Genomic DNA, 17,840 nt, shown 5'->3' with positions numbered 1-17,840 from the left:
AGTATTAATCAGTTGCATTTTTAAAGTATGAAATCATTCAGGGTGACAATGAAAGTGTTACAATTTTACAATTCTTTCAGAAATATGCAATAAAATATTATGGATGCCTGGTTTACCCGGGTGTGCACACGCATGTGTGTACTGTCTGTGGGTGTGTGGTTGGTGTAATAACCCGCTGTCTTACCCCAGGTTTTGCAGTGATTAAGCCAGCTCCCCTAAACCTCGCCTGGGGACCTTCCAGGAGCAGCCTACAAAGGTCTGAAATGTGTGGCCAGATAGAACAGAGGGAAGAGTCAGTCACATCTTGTCACAGCTCCAGATTCTTCCTGGGCCCACACAACCAGGGAAAGCACCCACACTCCTCATCTCAGGAATGAACTCGCCCCTGGAATTGAAATGGAACACACAGAACCAGCCAAGGAGCTACAGACACCTGTAATCTGCCGAGCAGCAATGTCACACCTCGGACTCCCAGGGCACATCTGGTTCTGATGTCACTGTCTCCATGACAGCCTCTTGAGAAGCAGGAAGGCATCATCTCCACCAATGAAGCAGACTCAAAAAGATTAAACTGTGAGGCATGGTGGTGCAAACCTGTAATACCCGCACTCAGGAGGCTGAGGCTCGAGATCGCCGTGAGTTCCAGGCCAGCCTGAATTACACAGGGAGACTCTGTCTCAAAGAATCGAAGAGACTAAGTCACTTGCCCAGAAGTGTAGCTGTGAGTGTTTGCTATGCCAAGGGCTGATCAGGTTTCTGGTTCTTGGTCAGCACTTTGTACAAAGCCGAATCCCCTCCACGGGGTTTCACATCCCTTACCATCGCCCTTCGTCTGCATCTCTGGTCACAAATCTTTGTGGGTAAACACAAAGCTTTGGTTTGGTTTTTGGTATATGTTTGTGATATACAATAAATACCTTCGTGGGGGAATTGGAACATATACATCTCACTCCTTGGTCCTTTTTATTTCCCCTTCCCCACCTCTTCCTCCCATGAAGCTTCTGTTTTTAAAGCCAAACAAGAAACATTTTTCCTCAAAGTCTGAATACAAGTTTATTCCCAAATGAATCTTCAAGACATGGTCACTGTGAAAAATAAAAGCAAAGGGAAACATGAGAGTCCCAGGGAGGTGGCAAGGGGGTTAGGTGACTTAATGACCCCAGTTTCTCCGCCTACTTGAGGCCTCCAGTGACTTGGTCTGCGGCACTTAAGGGCAGGTACTATTAGGTGGCACTACTTCAGGACAACATGAATTCTAGAACCCAAGGAGTGTGGGGACCCCTGAACTCAAAGCCAAGGCCTCCTGCCTTACTCTCACTACCCTACAGTCATTCTCCATACCACAGGTAGAGTGCTCTTTTAAAAATGTAAATAAACCTTTAGCCCTTTCTTCCCATTCCACAATGTCAGTAATCTTATTAGGATCTTCTGTATTATTAGTTTATTCACACCAGAGAAACTATTCGCTATTTACACATGTGTGCCTTATTTATTTTACTTAGGAGTATATCTTCAAAAGGGGCTAAAGGTGTAGGGAAGATGGGATGGGTAGGGGAAAGGGTAAAAAGGGAAAAGAAAAAGATGTGAGATAATGAAAAGATGGAAATAAAATGTTTGTAGATGGGGAGGGGAGGAGGGGGTGAAGGGAGGGCAGGGACAAGGGGAAAAAATGAGAAGCAAGACTTGTCATGTGGAGGTACAAGATCCCAACAATGAATGTAACTGTACTGTATCCCTAAAAGGTACCAATAAACTCAATTAAAGCTGAAAAAAAGTGTAAATAAAAACATATCCAGCTCTTCTCAAAACTCCCAGACACCCTGTAGCATTCAGAAGAAAAGTCCAAATTCCCTCTCACAGCACACAAAGGCTGACAGGACTGGCATTTGCTTTTCTCTCCCCAGTTTGTCCTACTCAGAATACACGAATGGGCTTTGCATTGCCCTGGTTCACTCTGACCTCAGGGCCTTTGTACTTGCTGCTAGTTCTACCTGGAACACCCCTCTCCCCCCAGGGCTCCAGGTGGCTGGGATCTTTTCAAATAGGTTTCTGCTCAAACAACACCTATTTAGGGTTTTCAGGCCATAAAATCTAAAAGTATTCTTGTACCCCACTGCATTCTCTAGCTCCTCCAGATTTATTTTCTTTACAAGACTTTCCACTATTTGAAAAATATGTATTTATTGATAGTCTGATTCCCCACTAATCTATAAATTCCACAAAATCACAGATGTGACATAGTAAATATTCAAAAGCATTTCAACAAATAAATGAATGAATGAATGAATGAAGCTTAAGAAATGACTCCACTCAATCCCTTATCAACAAAAGGTACTCAATAAATGTCTGCGAAATACTACATTACTAAGGCTAACCTGAGGCACACGGCCAGGTTCTTAACCCCAGCACCACTATGTACAGTGAGTTAAGTAAGAATTTTTATCTCTCTGTGCCCGTTTCCTCATTTAAAAATGGGTATAACGCCATCAAGTTAGTAAATGGGAGTTATTGCAAGAGTATACATAGGCAGCTGAGACACGGTTAGTGTGGGACCCTAACCGCTATGTAACCCCTAGTTAGCCAGCACATAGCAGCAACATTTCTTTCTACCAAGCTCCAAGATAAGGTTAAAACAGAGTGTATGGAAGCCTGGTTCAGGTAAACAAGATAGCGACTCAAGGCCGTCAGAACAGAACAGCCTGAGGTCTGCAGATGAAAGGCCAGGTGCACCGTATAGCTGACTCCTTTAGACAGACGGCAGAAAACCGACCCCCTGACCCCTGGCCCACTTGCTGTGCTTGCAATCCTCTTCCCTTGCCTTTAAAAAACTGTGCTGCAGTTTGTAATAGCTAAATCTTGGGAACAGCCTATTTGCCCATCCGTTGGAAAGTGGATAAAGAAGTTGTGGTTTTTCTATAAAGTGGAATATTACTCAGCCATAAAGAACGAGAAAATAGATTCATTCATAGGAAAATGGATACATATTGAGGATACACTCCTAAGTGAAATAAATAAGTCACACATTAAATACCAAATAGTTTCCCTGGTGTAAATAATCTGCAACAATGCATAAGATTCTAATAAGACTACTGACATTTAGAAATGGGAAGAAAGGAGCTAAAAAGTGTAGGGAAGGTGGGATGGGTAGGGGAAGAGTAAAAAGGGAAAAGAAAAAAATGTGAGATAATGAAAAGATGAAAATAAAGTGTTTGTAGATGGGGAGGGGAGGAGGGGGTGAAGGGAGGGCAGGGGTAAGGGGAAAAAATGAGAATCAAGACTTGTCATGTAGAGGTACAAGATCCCAACAATGAATGTAACTGTACTGTATCCCTAAAATATACCAATAAACTCAATTAAAGCTGGAAAAAAACAAAACAAAACAAAACTGTGCTGACCCCTGTGCTGGGCCTCTCTGAGCTGCTCAGTTCTGAGAGTGCCGTCTGGCAGACTAATAAAGGTCTATTTACCAACGAGCCTGGTTGTTCCTTCCTGGGTGACTCTCGTTCCTCCGTCGAGCTCCCGGAGCCTCGCTGAGCTATAGGTCCCAACATCTTGGAGGCCCTTTGGGCTGTTCAAGGCTCCAGAAAGTAAGTCCCTGGATCTTGCATCCAGAGCCATCGTTGGGCTATAGGACTCAGCATCGTGAAGGCCCTTTAGGCTGTTCATGCTCCGTGGAGTGGAAGTGAGACTTTAGGTCTTACATTAGGTAGGTGCTGTATCACTATTCACACACATTGTAAAAAATGAAGTTGAATAGTAGGCACATGCCTGTAATCCCAGCACTTGGGAGGCTGAGGCAGGAGGATCTCTGTGAGTTTGAGACCAGCCGGGGCTACATAGTGAGTTTCAGGTCAGTCTCAACTACATAGTGAGACCGTCTCAAAAAAAAAAAAAAGATGAAGTTGATCCATCTGCTAAATATTTTTGCATACTCTTATAAACTACAGGGCTAGGTTCACAGTAAACAATAAATGCTGTTGAAAACAAAAACTGCATTAGAGTCATAGCTGCTGTCTTAATGTTTGGTTCTTACTGATTTTATTGTAGCAATATCTACAATAGGCCTTGTCAAGAGATAGAACTTCCATAGTCAATAAATAAATGAAAGTATCTATTGCTGCAAAATGTTCATTCTCAGCCACAGGCTTGTTATAAGAGCACTCCTTCCCCTGCCCCCCATTTTTGCCCTAGGTTGCTTTAAAAATCTAATTCAAAGAATTTTAGTTTTAAGATCCATTATTTTGCTCAGCCAGCCACATGACAGAGTATTAACATAAATCACTGTCAAAATTCTCTATTACATTAAGCACTGGTTTATGAAAAAAGAGTGGTATATATTCGGAGTCAGTACGGCAGTAATAACAGCAAGTCACACTAAACTAATGGAATTTCCCTCGAGATACTGTTGGAGGAATAAGGGTGCCACAGTGACCTCGTTTCCGAAGAGCCTGGCAAAGCCCCTCAAGGTGTCCTCACAGGAAGGGCAGAAGCACAGCTCTCCCGATACTCAGCCTGTGCCTCACTTGCCTTAACTCACTGCCCCCATGCCAGGCACCCAGCAGGTGCCTAACTATGTCCTACAGACTACTCCTGAGGGGAGAGCTTGCTGTGAAGTTGAATTTAAACCCACACTGGAGAAAAAACTCAAAGGGAAAAGTCTCAAAAATGTTCTGTTCAGAGACGTTTATGAGAGAACAAAGAACACAATGAAACCTGGAAAAGTCCCAAAGGCTCAATAACCAGGAAATGATTGTGTTTACATTAATGAGACAGAATGTCATGCGCTCATCACAAATTACAAATCGAGGAGCTGGGGGTTTAGCTCAATGGTTCCACCGCCTGCCTTCCAAGCACAAGGACCTGAGTTCAATCCCTCGCACCAAAAAAAAACAAATTACAAATGGAGACTTCTATGTAAATTCAGTGAAACGACCACCAGCCTTTGTTTTCTCCCTTTTCCACCATAGATAATTAAATAATCCAAACAATGTAGCCAAAAAAGCAACTGGGAAAGGAAATAAAAAAGAAGAAGTAAAACAGGGACAGGAGTTATACCAACAGTAGAAATTAAATACCAAACTTGCTAAGCTTCTCTAGTGGACATTGTGGGGGCGCTGCCCCGAGCTGTGTATGAGACAGATATGCAGAGCTAAGGGACTTTCAGAGCCACACACCCAACACCTCTCAGAATGCATGGTTAGAGATTAAAAGATATCCCACAAGGCCACAAGTGGAAGTGGGATCAAAACACACTCTCTTAGGGAATGAATGCTTGGGCCCTTTCCTCCTTATACTCCAATTTTTTTTTAATGGGAAACAGCTTTCTCTTTATTTAGACCTTAAGGAGGAAAAAAAATGAACTTTGGTCAAATGTTACCTTAAAAAAATCCAGTTTTACATATTTCTAAATAGGACTAAATGATCAGAGAAATAATTTCTTCTGTAAAAAATGGCCAAATTTTACCAGAAATCTAACATACAGTATAATTCAAATTATATAAAGACTGTTTGGGATCATAACATTCCAAATGTATGACAGTTGTAATTTCAACCTAACAGGTATTAATATACTGTTCTCATTACTTTGGTCCAAAAGAGAAGAGTTGAATCAGTAAGAGTAACTAAGTATCTTTTGCCAATAGTACAGGCAGCAGAAATATTCATGGTAAGTAGTTCTACTTTAACAAAGTATAATTAAGGAATATTTTTCATGAACATCTCACAGTATCACATAAACTTTATAAGAGAAAAGTATAAAAGGAAAAACATGAAATAGCTACCACAAACAAAAAAAGTATTCCCCCAAATGCATCTGCAGGGGTAAAAAGGTGAGGCTAGAGGGTTGATGATGCTAATATGAAAGGAAGTTGAGTACTGCATTTATTTCTTTTATACAACTCTTGTTCTCTACAAAAATAATTATAGTCATGCCCATAAAAGTGTAACCCATGGCATTTGAAATCAAACACTTCGTAATTATTTAAAAGGGCCTTTTTTAAAAATTATAATACAGGGCCGGGGATTTAGCTCAGCGGTTCGGTGGCCTGCCTTGCAAGCACAAGGACCCGAGTTCAATCCCCGGTACCAAAAAAAAAAAAAAAAAAAATTATAATACAGGCCGAAAATTATAATACAAAGGTCTGTGCTCTATAAGCAGTCCTCCACTGTGCATTATAACAATAAGGCTTACTTTTCATACAAAGACCAAGTGTCAGGGAGTTATGAACCATGGGCTTTAATAAGCATCATTTTATAGTTGCCTTTTGCACCTTCTTTGTTTTGGGGAACTTCCACTTCATCAGGGTGCTCAGGAGCTCGGAGTTCTTCAGCAGATTCTTCTTTTTCTGACTATGAATCACTTTCAGAATCATCTGGACTTTCAGGATCAGGTGAATCATCATCACATCACCTTCTCCATCATGATCTTCTACCTCACCGAAGCCAAGTCCACAATGTCGTCCATATCTCCCTGATAATTTACTGTCCATACTTTGCTGATATTGAGACTCCAGTTCTTCATTAATTTTCTTGTCTTCTTCCCCTGTTTGGAAATGTGATGTTGATTTGTGATCTCCTACAACAAGATGACCCGTGTGTTCTTTCTTTCCTGCACCCATAAGTCTGGGAAACTTGTTTGCTCTCTTCACTGCCCAAGTCTGCTGCCTCCCAATTGTTAGATCCAAGATCGTCGTCTGGGGAAGCTGAATGCTTCACCCCATGCGGGTGAGACTCCCTGGCACCGCTCATTGCTGCTGAACACATTCGCTGTTCTCCTCAGGCCCGACATCAGAAGCCACCAGTTCCAGCCTCCGATTTTTCACTTAGATTGGCCCTAAGGTCAATCATGTAACAGAGCACCCTGACACTCCCCTGTCCTTCCTGATTCTATAATAAAAAGGCACAGACAGAAGCTTCAGTTTGGGGCACTCACACTGATGGGTCTCGGTTAAGGGCAGTCCCTCTGGGCCTTCTTGGAGTTTGAATTGGACACGGACTCTGAGTCATCTCTCATCCTTTGCACCATGCCATGGCGGTGCACTGTGACAGGATAAAACCAGGACACAAATGAAAAGAGAACTAAGAAGCATCTTTAACCTAAGTCCCTCAGGTCATTTCAGGTTACCAAGGCTCTCTAACAAGTCCTCCAAGAAAATGTCCTCAAACCCCTCATATGGACCCTAGTTGAAAAGTACCGTTGTCCAGGGTGAGGAGGACCTGGAAGACCTGACGGCATGAACAGGGAGGACGACCAGCAAGGTGTCCTGCTCACAGGGCTTTATTACCACTCTTACCAGACAGAGATGCGAGATAAAGGGCAGAGGAAGATGGTGGCACCTGGGCTGGCTGCCCCGTGCCTGCCAACAAGCTCAAAGCAAGTAAGACCAAGTGCTGAAGGGGGAGAACCCTATAATGGGGACAGCTGCTCACATGAGAACTGGGGATACAGGAAATCCAGACAGAGAGAAGAGCTGGCTCACATTTCCCTGACCAGAAAGCCCAGAACTTGACTGTACTCTTTCATTCTCCTTTCCCTGAGGACAGATGGCTCAACTGGTAACAATTTAAGGGGCAAGAAAAATTAGTTAGTTAGTTTTGAGATGGGTTATCACTAAGTAATTCAGGCTGGCCTTCACTATGTAGCCCAGGCAGGCTTCAAACTCGTGGCAATCCACCTGTCTCAGCTTCCTGAGTGCTGGTATTACAGGTTTGTGCCACTATACTTGGCAAGACAACAATTCTAACATCAAATAGAAACAGAGCTGATCTAATAATCTGCTGTTCTGATAGGAAGTCAAAGCAGGCCTGCACTATTACTTCATCAGATACAAGTAAACAAAAACCCTAAGACTGCATAACATTATTCAGATCCAAGAAAACTGAAACATGAGGAAGTAACACAGAGTCCTCGGGAGCAGATAAATATACACATGAAAAAGCTTTATTCCATGAAGTAGTACACTTTAGGCCACATCTACTTTGTGCTTCCATTTTTTTAATGTGAAACATAGAGAAAATTTTAAAAACATATATTAGAAAAAGGGAAAAAATTATAAACCAAAATTTAATTCTTCTAAAGATAAATTTGATAAAGTAAAACTGAGGAAGCCTCAGTCTATATATTCATCAATATAGAATGGATAAAAAAGAAGAAACAGAGCAGAAAAATATTCATATCTTGTTTCCATATGTGATTATCAAGTATAAGAATGTGCTAAGAATATGCCAATAAATCTGAGCTTTCTAGGAAAAAAATATATGGCCAAAGTAAAATTAAGTAGAAAACCTGAAGATAAATAACCACAAAAGTGATATCAGAGAAACTCCACTAAGAGATAAGCAAGACCCTGTGGTTTTATAGTTAAGTGCTAGTGAACTTTCAAGAAGTAAGTCTTTAAAAAAAAAGGTAAGTCCTACTGTATTCAAATATTCTAAGACAGGGCAGGGGGTTTAGCTCAGTGGCACTGCTCCTGCTTTACAAGCGCAAGGTCCCAAGTTCAATCCCCAGTACAAAAAAAGGAAAAAAAATAAATTCTAAGGCATATTTTAAAAATATAGATACCTTTAAAATCACTTGATAGGGCTGGGGATTTAGCTCAGCGGTTCGGTGGCCTGCCTTGCAAGCGCAAGGACCCGAGTTCAATCCCTGGTACCAAAAAATAATAAATAAATAAAACAAAATGACTTTATAGAGGCTACCTAATACCTGAAATCAAAATATTAGGACAAAAATAAAATTACATCTAAGTGTAAACATCAATAATGAACACCTAATGTATATTTTTAAAATTTCAGAAGAATATACCAGGATCTCGCCAAATGCATTCCATAAAAAGAAGAGCGATTTAACATTAAGAAATCTGAAGCAATTTATTAAATCAACTGATTGTGTATACAGTCACTGTTAAAGATAATCACATTCACAACATTTACTGGTAAATATCAGGAGATCCACTAAAATCTCTAAGTAAAATTAAGGATGTAAAAGGTCTGTAAGAATGTTAAAGAGTATCTATCAATAAACATCAGCATTGACCTTGAAAACATTACTGTAAATGAAAGAAGCCAGACAGGCCATGTGTTGCATAATTTGATTTATGTGAAATGTCAGAACAGATAGATCCATACACAAAAAGCAGACCTTTGGTTGCCAGAGGCTGGAAGGAAGGTAGCAATAGGGAGTGATAAGGGGACTTTCTTTGGTGGTCACAAAAATAATGAGGTGTTGGAAAGGGATGATGTCTACACAACCTGTGAATACACTAAAAACCACTCAATTACAGCCTTTAAAATGATGAATTTCATGGTATGTGTCTTAGTTACTTTTCTCATTTTAGATAAAATATGCAATACCCAAAGTTAAAGGAGGAAAACTTCATTTGGCTCAGAGTTTGCAGAGGTTTCAGTCCCTATCTGGCTGGCTCCAAGGCAGAGTGGCTCATGGCATAGGGGTAATCACAGAGGAGAAATAGTTCACTGCAGGCAGAAGACAGCAAAAGCAAGTGAGGAAGAAGACAAACCTCTTTCTGTCCCTTATACTGTATCCAGGCTACCAGGATTAGGGCAGGGCCAAACCAATCAGTGGACTGATTTAGTAATCACAGGCCCTTAATCCTAGCATCACACACTCTAGATTCAGCCCCACCTATGACCCCATGAGACCCAAATTATAACAATATATGCATCACAATAATGACAATAAAATGACAACAAATAATGTAAAACACTGCAGGCATGTCTACTAAATTCAGAAACAAGATTCTAATGCCTAATATTTGCTATTATTCAAGAGCACTTTGGAGATTCTAAACCAGTAGTGGCGAATCTATAGCACACATGTCCATAGCCAGCTGTTTGTTATCACTGAGAGCTCTAAAAGGTTTGCCATCACTTTCTAGGCAATGCAGTGATGCACAGTATAACACGCAATGACCTGCCCTAGCACCTCACAGCGACAAGTTCTCCCCACCTTAATCTAAAACTTAAATATACAAAATAGAGACTTTAAAGCACTTTAAAATGATAGCTCTGAAGTGATGCATTTACTAAATAATGTTCAGTGAAAAAAGAGAAGACAGACTATGTGGTAGATTGAACTAACGTTCACAATGATTAACCCCCCCTGTTATGAGGACCATGTTCTTATCATTGCTAGTCACTCTCCATGGGAAGACACACCCTAACCCACTGGTTGTGGTCACGTGACTTGCTCTGGCCAACTGCACATGACTGAATGCAAAATACACAAAATAGCGCACAGGCTTATGAGCTTTTGCATGTTCCCAGCAGGTCTCTGGCTGGCTCTCTCTCCTCTGCCTTGAAACTAGAATGTCCTACACAGTAGTTGTTCCTTCAGAATGGGAAGACTTGGAAAGGGCCCCCACAGATCATTCACAGCCACTGACACACAACATGACATACAATAAATGTGTGTTGTATATCTTTGAATTTTTCAAGTTGTTTATTATTACAGAAAACCTAATGAGTACATGTAATTAGAAAAATATTACATACATTCCTTAAATCTAGATAGGAAATAGTGACATAAATACTATGGAATTTTAAGATACAGATTTACCTTTTCCCCTAAGATATTCAAATGTGTTTTAACAAGTATGTACCAGGTTCTGGAACCCTACCTGTTAGAAGGAAGATGTTCGGTCCTCATCCCCACCCCTAACCCCAAAATTCTCACATCAGATATTCTCCAAATCCTCTAGAGTTGCTAACACAGGTATCTCCAAGCTTCCAGGGCCTGCTAGTTTGAGGTTTCTAGGCTAGTATCTTCCCTGAATGGGTTAACAGTTTCCTACTTTGGATTCCGGACCATTTCTTTTAAGGCAAAGACACTTCTTTAGACATGGGTTCAGGGACCACCTGTTTTATCAATGAGATGATGAAGTTGTTCAGAATCTGAGTGTGTTCCCTGGGTTTTCTATGAAAAAACCTACCCTGTGTGTAAAACTCATCCACTGGCCCAATGCAAAAGAACACCTCCTTAACAAGGCCACAAAAAACGTCAAAATGAAAGAGCCCCAATGCACATTCTTTGGCAAAGTTTTGAGTATGTGTTACTAGTTTTTTCTAAGACTCTCCAGGCTGGCAATCACTTCTCCAGGCATTCTTACGATTCTCGGGAACAAAGATTTCTCCCAACTCCCAGTTGAATTTAAAAAGGATTCCTGTTCACTTCTTCTAAGGAGGGTCCACTATTTCAAGTGCATTCTAAATACCTAATAGATAACAGCCAAAGAGCCAATGCAGGGCTACCAAACAAAAGAGGTCAGGGAGCACCTGTGCTTAAACAACTCTGTCTTGGGCCGGGGATTTAGCTCAGTGGTTCCGCCACCTGCCTCACAAGCACAAAGACCCAAGTTTGATCCCCAGTACAAACAAAACAAAAACAATAAACAACCCAGACTAGATACATTGGTTATAGCAGAGCCTAACACATGGAAGAGGGCAAGTGAAGGAAGCAGACAACTTCCAAAGAGAGAGTAAAACTGCCAAATGGAAACGCAAGGCTGAGGAAGACCCCCACTAAAGGGACAAAGGTAGTTCCAGAAGCTTGGCTCTTAGAACCACAACATACAGATTCTGCCCCTATTACTGATCACATTTACACATGCCACCTGGATGACTCCAAAGCCTGAACAGGGAGCCTTCTAAGAAGTCAGATTAAGTCTCCCCAAAAGGCTCAGTCCAGGGAGAAGATTACTAACAACCTGCTCTCTTTCCTGCCCACCTCAATGCTGCTCTCAGAATCTAGGCAACTCAGAACCCACAAAACTGAATTAATGATGATATCTCTTTTGGTAGTAACAAAAATAATCTGGACTTAAACATGATGATTGTACAACATGTGAATATACTACACATTATTCATTCCTCTACTGACACTTGGGGTGTAGAACTCGAGGGATCATCTAGGTTGTGCGTGTTACATAAAAAACAAAGGCTTAGACATGACACGCACAAGGTTACTCAAGTGGTACCTGAGGATCCCAGATCTTGGGCCTCTCATGGGTGGCTGTGCTGTACCATAATCCAGGTGCTACTATTTCTCTCTCAAATTGGAAGAAGTATCTAGAGTAATACCTTAATACACTGGCTCCTCTCCTCTTGCCCTTGATCCAGTACCTCTTAACCATACCGGTTCATTCGCATCTTACAAAACCTGGTCCTCGGTGATTAAACAGAAGCTAGTATTCTTAAAAAAACAAACAAACAAACATGGTCCTGCTTTTCTGTGCTACTGCCTAACATAGTATCACAAAGATGGGATGCCCTTGCTATGTAACAAATCAAGCCAGGTGCTTCAGCAAAATTAAAAGAAGGAGCATTCTAGGTATTTGGAAAAAGGTTCAAGAAACAATACACCATACAAAGCTCACTATGTTATAGGTGATCAAATGCTTGTGGATTAATCATCACCCCAGACCAAATCCTTTCAAGGGCAAAAAGTACTCAAGTGAGGAACAGAACAGGGGCAGGACTGACTACCAATACTGAGTGTAAAGTGGTTACTGTGAAGTTTGTTCTTACAGCTCACACTTCTCATTTGTGTCTAAAGAGACCTGTGTCCTTAGCAAGACTAAAAAAGTCCTACCTCAGAGATACCACAAACTCAATGTTCCCCGACAACTCTGTAATCCAAAGGCAGTGTAGGACCAAAATTTACCTGCCAAAGTTTGTACCTGCACATCCAAAAGTGAATCTTCCTTGGGAGAGAGCTTATAATTTTCAGTCTCAAAAATACCTATGTGGGAAGCAGGACATGGTGTCACACACCTGTAATTCCAGCATTTGGGAAACTGAGGCAGGGGGATCTCTCTGAGTTCAAGGCCAGCTGAACCACACAGTTAGATCCTGTCACCCCCCCCAAAAAAAAACCTATGGGGAAATGAAAGTTAGTCACTACAAATTCTAAACTGTCCCTCTGACCTACAAGTAGAAACTATATGCCAACTTCACTGGATACCAAATCTGAACTTCCTACTACAGTAATCTCACGCTCAATGATCATGACACACACACTCTACACTATGGGGTTGCGAAGTCCTTAAACCACCTAATCCAAGATGAGAATGTGTTAAACTAGAAGTAAATGTGTGACTATACTCAAATAGGTTATATGTGCTCCCTTTTAAAAAGTTTTCACTTCACTTTTCTCTCCTCCTACCAAGGGGGAAGCTGCTCAGTACTGGTCCTAAGGTACTATGCAATGTTGAATGGATTCCAATCTGCATTTTACCCTGCCAAAGCCAGAAGAGATATTTTCTGTGGAATCCCTCAGGGCCCAAGTTACCCACCTCATAACACTTTTTTTTGGGGGGGGGTACCAGGGATAGAACTCAGGTCCTTGCACTTAAGAGGCAGGCAGCAGAACCACTGAGCTAAATCCCCAGCCCTTTAGCACCTCTTTAAAACACCTGACATGTGCCCTCATCCAACCCAAAAGGGCAGACGGATTTCCAGGCTACAGAGCCAGATCTAATTTCTATATTCCTATTATCATGACTCAGACTGAATGTGGGTGATTCCTTTTTATTTTCATGGTTAATTTAGTTACTGGAAAAGAAAAAGATATTCAACCTTTTCTCTGAACACAATCAAATGAATGAAAGAAAAATCAGTAATCAGTCTCAACCAAAACTGAAGAACTCCACAACAAACTAACCAGACACATCGAGTGGAAAGTAGAAAAAAGGCAAGACATAAAAGAAAAGACCTTAATACAGCCATGCACCATACAATGATGTTTCAGTCAACAACTCAAGAGATATACGATGGTGGTCTCATAAGATTATAAGGGAGTTGGAAAATTCCTATCACCTTCAGTGGGTTTGTGTTTTCAGCTAAATGTTACTACAGAAGAGATTTAAAAATTCAAGTTTATAAGTAAAACAGTTCCAGTAATCTAAGGTTAATAGTGAAGAAGGAAAATTATTTGTTCTTAATAAATTTAGTGTATTGTAAGTGTACAGCAACGTCCTCGGCCTTCACATTTACTCACAGACTTGCACAGAGCAACCTCCAGTCTGGCACACTCCTTTCAAGGCAAAAAGCTTTCAAACAGGTGTGCCATTTTTGATTGCTAGGCACTACTTTTACTGTACCTTTTCTACATTTAAATATATTTAGACACACAAAGACTGCCCCGGCCTGCCTGTGTTGCTGAAGGGTTCACAGAGAAATGATGGTGAGATTAAGACAGACAGAGATATAAGGTATAGGGTGGGGCTCTAACTCCTGATGAGAGGAAAAGACTACCAAGCAAACGGCAGGTTTATTTATAGGGGTAGAGATGGGGAAGTGTGTGGGGGGTAAAAGGGGTGGTCAGTAACCCTGTAACTGGAGCTAAGGTCTGCAGGACATCATGTTTGATGTTTCTCTGGCAAATGGGTGGGAAGGAAGACAGCCCTCTTCTCTCCGGGCCTTACTCCACCATGCCTTCTTGTTGCCTGTTCTCCCACCAGGTCCTGCCTCAGCCTCAGGAGGAAGCAAACAAGATGTGTGTTCCTCATTTTAGGGGGAGCCCTGATTCATCAACTGGAAGAGGTGAGTTAGGCCTGGCCATAGTGATCTACAGCGCAGTGCTCCCAGCAAAAGACCACTGTGTTACAGTTGCATACAGTGTTTAACGCAGCAACACACCATACAGGTTTGCATCCTGGGAGTGATGGGCTCTACCATGTAGCCCTGGTGAACAGCAGGCTATTCCACCAGGGTTCTATAAGTACTATATTCTATGATGTTCACTCAATGACAAAATCATCAAACAATGCATTTCTCAAAATGTATTTCTGTTGTCAGGCAACATGTGACTGCAATGGTCACATTTGTCCCCTAGTGTGCTTTCTGAGGCCAGACACAGAAATGAGCTCTGCAAATACGGGTTAGTGATCTGAAATCCGTTTTTTTGTTTGTTTTTTGGGTTGGTTTTTTTGTTTTTTTGTTTGTTTGTTTGTTTGTTTTTTGGTTTTTTGAGACAGGGTCTCACTATGTAGTTGACACTGACCTGGAACTCACTATGTAGCCCAGGCTGGTCTCAAACTCACAGTGATCCTTCCGCCTCAGCCTCCCTTTTGAGTGCTGGGATTACATATGTACGCCACCACGCCCAGCTTGAAATCCTTATCTTTGACAACATATAGATGTCAGAGAAGCAGAGACAGATGAAGAGAGTCAAGGAATGAATGAAGAAACAAATCTTGCAAACTTGTGCCTAAACACTGTGGTGGAAAGGAGGCAGTTCCCACACAGCAGCCAACAGCAGCTCTAGGTCTCATCTCTGTGGATAGGTCTGGAGCCATGTCTTGAACCCAGCACAGAGGAGATCAAGAGATCGATACTAGAATTTCTGCTTTCAATTATATTTCATATATGATGGAGGAAAACACCAGCTGACCAAATTGGAGAGTATTATTTTTGTTGTTAAGGTGTCGTGACAGATTATAGGAAGGCTGACTTTCCTCAAAGCCTCTCCCTGGTATAACTGTTGTCTAACAAAATCTAACTAAAAGATTACATTCCTAAATATATATAATTAAACATGTTAAAGCACCTTTCTTCGAGTAATGAAATACTTGATTAGTCTCTATAAGATGGCAGAGGGAATGGGACAAAATAATTATCACTCCCTATTTACAGACCAAAATATAGGTGTTTCCCAACACATGCAAGTTTTTAAGTAGCCTAATTACCAGGGTGTTATGCTCTCCTAAACCACAAATTAGAGGATATAGAAAGCAAAATCTATTCATGCATGCAGTCATCCAAACACTGAATTCTTACCAACTGCCAGGTGTTATTCTACATTGAAAGGAAAGCAAGCTGAGAAGGAATATGCTTGGGGAATCTAGTTCAGCGTGTAGGATGGAGAATGGCACGTGATATACTGTGATACTCTGTCATGTGACAGAGATAACCCTGAAAGCTGGGTATGGTGGCATAAGCCTATAATCCAGCTACTTGGGAGACTAAGGCAAGAGGATCACAAGTCCAAAGCCAGCCTAGGCAAATTAGTGAGACTCTGACTCTGAACTGAAAAATAAAAATAAAAGGCTGGGGCCGGGTGTGGTGGTGCACACCTGTAATCCCAGCACTTGGGAGGCTGAGGCAGGAGGATTGCTGTGAGTTCGAGACCAGCTTGGGCTACATAGTGAGTTCCAGGTCAGTCTCAAACACATAGTGAGACCCTGCCTCAAAAAAACAAAAAAACTAAGATAATTAATTAATTAATTAATTAATTTTATAAAGGCTGGAGATGTAGCTCAGAGTGAGACCATGGGTTCCATCCTCAGAACCACAAGGGGTGGGGGAGGGCAGGCTGTGCTAGAGCTGAGAAGGGAGTATAATTCTCTCCAGGAAAGGCTTCAGAGAGGGCAGTTTGACCTGGCTTTGTAGGAAGGCAGGAAGACTGGTTTATTTGCCAGCTCTCCTACTGGCTATGAGGCTGGAAGCACACACACAAACACACACACACACACACACACACACACACACACACACACACACACACCTTAATCTCACCAACAGTGGCTGGAAGATGGCAAAACCACCCTGTCCAGGAGACAAGGATACAGAGATTCCTGAGGATGTCTGTAAGATCCTCTATAAAAAGGGGAGAGCTTTTCAAGGGAAGAGAAAAGAATTCCTAGCATGGAGCACTATATCAGCAAAACTGCCACAGGGTGAAGCTCGTTGGACAGACACAGCTGGGACCAGGGTATGGACATGAACTCCTCAGGGCAGAGTAGCAAGAAATATGACCTGGAAAGCAGATCAGCTCCGTATCATGCATCTTAACAGGCTTAAGAATTAGATGAGTGCTCCATAAACAATGACTAAGCTTTTAAGCAGGAAAGTAACAATCAGGCATAAGTTTTACAGAAATACTTCAAAAAAAAAATACAAAACAAAGAGGAACAGAAGAGGAAACAGTTAGGGAGCTGTTATAATGGCCAGGCACACATCGTTCACCTCTCTCAGTACCTTAACTGGTGGAGATTCCAGGAGTGCAAGGGCAGATGAAAGACGTCCTCAAGGCTAAGAAAGGTCAGGCAGCCCGAGATACTCAGGATTGTTTTCCAGGCAGAAAAAAAAAAGTCTGGCTACATCAGGGGGGATTATGTTTCAAAACCAAGACAAATTACAAAAGATTAGAAACTGCTGTAGTGCTAGCAAAATCAAGTAAACCCAAGCTCATCACTCCTGAAGAGGAACTGGAATAAGCACAAGGCAAGTCCTGCTAAAATGACTGTTCCGTAAAGGCTTAAAGAAAGGTCACAGGGCACTGGACATTCTCTTCTCCTGTGAGAGCCGCCTCCGTAAATCACTCCTCTTCGGGAATGTGCTTCAGTAACACCTGGTCAGACTCTCTTCCCACTGTCACAGGGCAACAGTACTCACCACCAGCCCCACAAGAGCCACGTGAGAAGGCAACATGCACGATCACCCCACAGACAGTCATCACAGCCTGGCCCTGACCCCTGGCCAGAACGTTCCTGGGACATGGGAACCCAGCCTTGGCAGAAAACAAATGGTGACCCCCAAAACCCTGGGCTATGAACTGACTCAAAAACAAAAACAAAATCAAACCTCCAAATAGAAAACAAAGGCAAGGGCTAAGAAGGACTGCAATGATGGTGAGATAAAAATCTACGTTTTTCACAGCAATCCTCACGTACAGCTATAAGTCAAGAGAAGGGAAAATAAAGAAATTAAGTGTTTTAGGCTTATACTCTCTACTAGGCACCTTACATCCGGGGTCTCATTTATCCCTTAAAATAGCTTGGAAAGAGGAGTAAATTTGACTGTCCCTGTTTTAAGAGAAGATG

General features: G+C 41.8%; 1 protein-coding gene and 1 pseudogene across 1 annotated transcript in view; both read right to left on the bottom strand.

Annotated features, from left to right (window-relative positions):
• The window catches only part of Snx30 (sorting nexin family member 30), a 75,667-nt gene extending 58,194 nt beyond the window's left edge, over positions 1 to 17,473 (bottom strand). Inside the window, exons 1-2 of the mRNA XM_019209805.1 lie at positions 17,413 to 17,473; positions 16,996 to 17,042 (exon numbers count right to left, since the gene is read on the bottom strand). Of these exons, the coding sequence (XP_019065350.1) occupies positions 16,996 to 17,042; positions 17,413 to 17,473 (108 nt within the window). The remainder of the gene's footprint in view (positions 1 to 16,995; positions 17,043 to 17,412) is intronic.
• On the bottom strand, positions 6,220 to 6,782 carry LOC109118542 (annotated as a pseudogene).
• Positions 17,474 to 17,840: the final 367 nt, after the last annotated feature.

The sequence above is a fragment of the Fukomys damarensis genome, unplaced genomic scaffold, assembly GCF_012274545.1.
Source record: "Fukomys damarensis isolate Sample0158 unplaced genomic scaffold, DMR_v1.0_HiC HiC_scaffold_36, whole genome shotgun sequence".
NCBI classification, from domain to species: domain Eukaryota; kingdom Metazoa; phylum Chordata; class Mammalia; order Rodentia; family Bathyergidae; genus Fukomys; species Fukomys damarensis.
Note: the sequence above shows the minus strand (reverse complement) of the source record. Positions and strands in the feature narration are given on the sequence as shown.